Source organism: Nematolebias whitei, chromosome 8 (genome assembly GCF_014905685.2).
Source record: "Nematolebias whitei isolate Nwh7 chromosome 8, NemWhi1, whole genome shotgun sequence".
Taxonomy (NCBI): domain Eukaryota; kingdom Metazoa; phylum Chordata; class Actinopteri; order Cyprinodontiformes; family Rivulidae; genus Nematolebias; species Nematolebias whitei.
Genome location: NC_056505.1, coordinates 2,166,822 through 2,168,459, shown reverse-complemented (window position 1 = coordinate 2,168,459; position 1,638 = coordinate 2,166,822). Strand labels below are relative to the sequence as shown.

The 1,638-nt window shown below is 48.7% G+C and overlaps 1 protein-coding gene across 1 annotated transcript in view; it reads right to left on the bottom strand.

The window, feature by feature from the left end:
• The window catches only part of snapc4 (small nuclear RNA activating complex, polypeptide 4), a 27,981-nt gene that overhangs the window by 12,385 nt on the left and 13,958 nt on the right, over window positions 1–1,638 (bottom strand). Inside the window, exons 7-8 of the mRNA XM_037679980.1 lie at window positions 533–683; window positions 305–411 (exon numbers count right to left, since the gene is read on the bottom strand). Of these exons, the coding sequence (XP_037535908.1) occupies window positions 305–411; window positions 533–683 (258 nt within the window). The remainder of the gene's footprint in view (window positions 1–304; window positions 412–532; window positions 684–1,638) is intronic.

Sequence of the window (1,638 nt, the reverse complement as noted above, 5' to 3'; positions counted from 1 at the left end):
GACAGACTGATGAGAGGACAGACAAACAGACGGGAGGACAGACAGACGGGAGGACAAACAGACGAGAGGACAGACAGATGAGAGGACAGACAGACAGAAGGACGGACGGACAGACAAACAGAAGGACAGAGACAGGAGGACAGACAGATAGATAGATAGATGAGAGGACAGACAAACTGGAGGACAGACAGATGGGAGGACAGACAGACAGGAGGACAGACAAACAGGAGGACAGATGATCGGTAAACTGAGACTGGACTCCTGAAAATCAATGTGATCTGGACGAGGACAGATGGACATGTACCCTGTCCTCCTGCTTGGTCCACGGGCCCTTCTTCAGACTCGGGTCCAACACTTGGGTCCACCTGTAGATGAGCTGAGCTGGGTCACGGCCCTCCATGAAGTAACTCACTGGATTCAGAAAAATAAGACGTCAGAGACAGAAAGTTTTCATGTCGTCACAGCGTGATGATGTCACAGTGTGATGATGTCACAGTGTGATGATGTCACAGCGTGATGATGTCATCATTACTCTGCGTGTAGGGGATGAAGTTTCCGATCCTCATCTTGTCTATGAGTTCTCTGAGCTGAGCATCTTCTTCTGGAGTCCAGACGCTGCGTTTCAGAGTGTCTGAGACGAAACGCTGGAACATCTGAAGACACATGAAGGCTGTCCTCCCCGTCTGAGAGACAGGACAGAGAGAGAGACAGATGAGAGACGGAAAGTTGAGACAGAAAGAGAGAAACCATTTAAAAAGAGGGAAACAGGTCAGAGAGAGAAAGACAAGACATAAGGAGATAAAGGAGACGAAGAGACAAACATGAGACAGAGAGACGGGGGACGTCCCTGGTTTGAGGTGTGGTAACTCACAGGAATTGAAGGACAAAGAAAGAGCTGGTTGCAGGTATTAAGAAGGCCAAGGCCACATATGCACAGAGGATCCAGGGTCAGTTCACCTCATAAGACCCTCGGAGCAGGTGGAGGGGCATGAAGTGAAGGACAGATGATAAAGGAAGGAGCGAACTACGTCCCAAAGAGCCATCGCTGCCGATGCCCTCAATTCATTCAGCTTTGTTTCTACAGGCTAGTCCCACTGAGCCCCAGGGACTCGTTTACAGAGACCTGGTTTGACAAAGACCAGAGACCTGGTTTGACAAAGACTGACGACGACAGAGGACGATCAGAAAAGATGCAAACAAACTGAGATTTCACAAGAGAAAATAAAATGGTTTAAAAGGAAAAGTTAAAAAAAGCAGCTGGGTTGTAAAGAAATGTAGAAAACTACAAACAGGAACTGATCAGATGTTTGAAGCCACTTAGAGAGGTCAAAGGTCGAGAGCTTCAGGTCTATTTATAAGATATTCCAGGAAACAGGAGCGGAGCAGGAGAAGGTCCAAGGAGAGTTCTGTGAACACTTTAAAGACCCGAACAGACCTCCAGCACCACGGGACCTTCAGTTGATTTGTCATGTGCAGGTTACCAGTGCAATGAAATAACTGACTGGGACTGGGACTGGGACTGGGGCTGTAACTGGGACTGGGACTGTAACTGGGGCTGTGACTGGGGCTGTAACTGGGACTGTAACTGGGACTGTAACTGGGACTGGGGCTGTAACTGGGGCTGTAACTGGGACTGTA